This window comes from Sardina pilchardus, chromosome 6 (assembly GCF_963854185.1).
Source record: "Sardina pilchardus chromosome 6, fSarPil1.1, whole genome shotgun sequence".
Lineage (NCBI taxonomy): Eukaryota > Metazoa > Chordata > Actinopteri > Clupeiformes > Clupeidae > Sardina > Sardina pilchardus.
The window spans coordinates 9392042-9396085 of record NC_084999.1 but is presented as its reverse complement, the minus strand read 5'-3'; the positions used below and the strand labels follow the sequence as shown (position 1 = coordinate 9396085).

The following is a 4044-nucleotide window of genomic DNA, read 5'->3' as shown; positions in this document are numbered from 1 at the left end:
AGGGAGAACGGCAGGGCGTGTGACGGCTCATCACCTCTGAAATGACAGGGGCAAAAAAAAAAAAATGCGCACCTGCTTTCCCATGCTTGGGGACGTGGCCGGGGAGATCAGGAGTGTAAGCAGGTTGGGCAGCGGCTTGGCAGGCAGACAGGAGAACTCATTTCCCCCTGAACGTCTGCAGGATGACAACCCCTCCAAAGGCCAGAGCACACACACACACACACACACACACACACACACACACACACACACACACTTGCAGGAGCCTGAGAACCTGGCGGGCATACCTGCACTGCCTCTGCTTCCACCTCACCCTGCCTGCCGGCTTGTCTGCCTGTCTGGAACAGCGGCAAATATGCCCCGAAGAGCACATTGTTTACCAAATGGAGTCGGTTAAGTCTGTTCTCAGAGTTTTACAATGGAAGCCAACTAGAAGTGAGTGACAGACTAAATAGACTTACAGAAATCGAATGCACGTCAATGTTCAGTGTGACTCCCTTGAGTTGACTTCAAGGCAAATTCTCTTTGGGGCAACAAAGGCTTCGTGCAAACACACAGTTATGGAAACCGGAATCAGAATCAAAGACTACTCAGAGAAGCAGATGTTTTTTAGCAAATACATAAACATATTTTTTATTCATAAAAGATTTACAATATTTTACATAAAAGATAAAAAGAAAGGCACAATAGTTGATGCTTCTGGTAATGCATATATCATGGGGAAGCTCTTTCTTTGTGTCAGTGTGTGTGTTGATATGGTGCTCCACCCACTCATCACATGTCATCATAAACAGCATCTTCCCTTTTGGTGCCCTTCCTGTTAGCATGGTTTGGATGTGCTTATGTACACTGTGCTTGTTTGGGCAAGAACATGTTTTTAAAGCTTCTTTATAGAGAACATAAAATAATGACTCTTACAAAAGACACACACACACACACACACATATGCAAACATACACAAACACACACACTTTCACACAGAGAAATATGTGTACAGTTTCATTCAGACATACTTCACACACACTTACACACAGACATAGACTTTCTCTCTCTGCTTCTTTCTCTCTCTATCTCATAAACACACACACACACACACACACTCACACACTTACACATACAAACAAACACATACATACCAGACAGGCCCATACATAATCACACACAAACACACACACACACACACACACACACACACACTTGCAAAGATAGCACTGCATCTCTGTTAGTCCTGAATTGTCGATCTCTAGCATCATCATACAATCTCTTGTGTTTATGTACTGTATGTCAGAATCATTAGCGTTTCATTTTCTCTCCTTTTTGGCGGTCTGTACATCTGGCGCCTGACACTGGCCGTCCGGGAAGGCCAGCCCCAGACTAACTTCACCACACCCTTTAAAAAAATACACGGGACACAGTCCAACTGCCACAGTCCCAGTGTCTCCTATGCGCGGGTAAGCATGTAAAGTGCTTCAGTCTTTGGTTATGAAGAACACATAAAAAAAAACCCTATTCCACAGTCCGCTTCCTACATGTCAACATACTACACTGTATGTATGAACACATTCCAGTTTCCGATATGAAGGTGGAGGGAGTAAAGGGGGGGGGGGGGGTCACAGGACTCAATCCTCTCTTCTTGTCCCCCCCCCCCCCACAGAGAGATATGTGTGTGAGAGAGAAGGCACTTCCGAGTTCCCAAAGGCACATGGAGATACGGTGGGGGCTTTGTTCTCCCTCACTTCCCGTCGTCCACGGACAAGTCTTCCGGAATCTTCTCCTCGGAGCTGCTGCGGCTGGACAGCTTGTCCAGCTCGTCCTCCATCTCGCCGAAGCGCTCGGCCACACAGTGGGCAGTGAGCCGGGCCTCGGGGTCGTGGTCCCAGCACTCGTTGATGGTGGCGCACACGATCCCCACGCCCTGATGAAAAGGGAGCGCAGGAAAACCAGAGCTTGTCACCGTAATTTCCAGACTATTAGCCGCGGCTTATACATTCATTTTGCTAAATTTCTTCAGCTATGAGGTTAATACAGGGGGGCAGTTAATACGGTTTTGTTTCTTTTAATTTGCATAAAACACTGTCCTGCGGCTTAATACACAATGCGGCTTATATGCGCGAAATTACTGTACATGCCAACTGATGTATCTGTGTGCTATCAAAGCACTACAGAGCTGATGAGTTGTGAGTTATTCGTTACTGTTAGCTATCGAACTCACATTCGCCTCCAGTCATTTTGAAGTAAAGATCTCCGCTCATGCGGTCCTCTCATTGCTCTGTCTCACACACACACACACACACACACACGCACACACACTTTCTCCCGGCTTACCTGATGTTTGATCCAGCTGTCGGGGATCTCGGGCCGGCCCCGGTCTCTCAGGACGTTGTCCTTCATGCTCTCCACACAGGGGTGCTCTCGCACTTTGGACCCGAACGGCGGCTCATAGTCCTTCACCTCTGCAGGACGCCACACACACACACACACACACACACACACACACACACACACACACACACAGAGAGAGAAAGAGAGAGGACGGAACATTAATCACCACGGTCCGGACCAGTGGCCCCTCAGTCCCAGCAGAAAACCCTTCACGGCGGTGAATTACTGCTCAGGGGTTCAAGGGCAGCAGTGGGCATCAGGGGGGTTATCGCAGCACACAATGGAGCAGGAGTCGGAGCTAGCCGTCCGAGAAGGAAGCGCCGCTGAGCGGAGCGGAGCGGAGAAGGAGGCAGGGCCGAGGAGAGTGAAAGTGTGTGTTTGTTTTGGACTTTTCCTTTTTCCACACGTTTGTGAAAGCCGTAACCACAAGCGACTCCAAAAAGAAGCACAAGTCGGGCGGCCACACCCCGCCGTGGGTTCACAACAAGTGGAAAAGAAAAACTCATGAGCTAGCTTTTGTCTGTTTTGGCTGGATCCGAAACGCTCACTCGCCGATCGCAAGGCAGCGTCCCGCCAGCGATGGGCATAAAAATGAAATATCTCTCCTGCGGGACGCGCGCCAGCGCTTATGAAACAGACCTCGGGCCAGATGCGCTGAAACCCACTGACACGGCCGCCGCGCAGGGTTTCCCACCGTTACAGTTCACACTCGCAAGCGCAAAAGAGATTCACTGGGCCAATCACTGAGAAAAGAAAGAAAGACAAAAAAGAACACGCACACACATTCCACCGAATGGAAAACTGGAGGCCCGGCTGTCACACTCGGAGCCGATGGTACAGGGTCCAGCTCGGCGCTGGACAGGCCCACAGGAAGTGGCTGGTCCCGGACAGGAGGCGCAGGCCGGCCCTGCGATGTGGGACCCCGCGGAGAAGCTGACTCCACAAGCGGCCACTTCCTGTTTTTGACAAGTGGACTTCCCCTGTTTCAATTTATAAAGCAAAAATACGCCCACTCAGACCCCTGCCATAGTCTTTAAACTGGGGGGGGGGGGGGGGGGGGGCAGTCGGGTGCTTCTGGCCTAGTTTGCTGGGCCTCCCACAGCTCAGCCTCTCACCCACCCCCTCACTTCCTGTGGTCAGATGGAACAAATTCCACAGCTGCCTACCTGCTAATTCCCATAGGTGAGTGGAAGGCGACGGGGAGTCATGTTGGCGCGAGTGCAACGCCACACAGATGAAGAAACAATCAGAAAACCCCCCCGATCCGACACTGGGGCCGACGAAGTGCACACAGCGATCATGAGAAACAGAAGCCTGTTTTAGATGTTGCGCTGATTACAGCTGAAGTAGATGGGTCATAACTAATAACACCGTATTGTAACCCAGGAATACACACACACACACACACACACAATGGTCACACTCAAGAGTCTCCCTCCGCACCCGACACCCCCCTAGCAATGGCAGCTATGTGAAGAATGCTGAGAGGTTTATTTATTTATTTCAGGGAGAACAGATGTCACCCAGGCTCTGAGTCGGGCCGGGCTGGGCTGGGCTGGGCCTCCCTCATCGGGCTCCCATGCCAACTCCAGAGGCGCTGAGGTGGAGGTGGAGGTGGAGGTGGTGGTGGTGGTGGTGGTGGGGCCGGGGTGGTTTACAGCA

General features: G+C 51.0%; 1 protein-coding gene across 1 annotated transcript in view; it reads right to left on the bottom strand.

Annotated features, from left to right (window-relative positions):
• Positions 1 to 605: 605 nt before the first annotated feature.
• The window catches only part of tgfbr2b (transforming growth factor beta receptor 2b), a 24854-nt gene continuing 21415 nt past the window's right edge, over positions 606 to 4044 (bottom strand). The window contains exons 6-7 of the mRNA XM_062538341.1: positions 2326 to 2453; positions 606 to 1915 (exon numbers count right to left, since the gene is read on the bottom strand). Coding sequence (XP_062394325.1) covers positions 1733 to 1915; positions 2326 to 2453 — 311 coding nt within the window. The 3' untranslated portion in view covers positions 606 to 1732. The remainder of the gene's footprint in view (positions 1916 to 2325; positions 2454 to 4044) is intronic.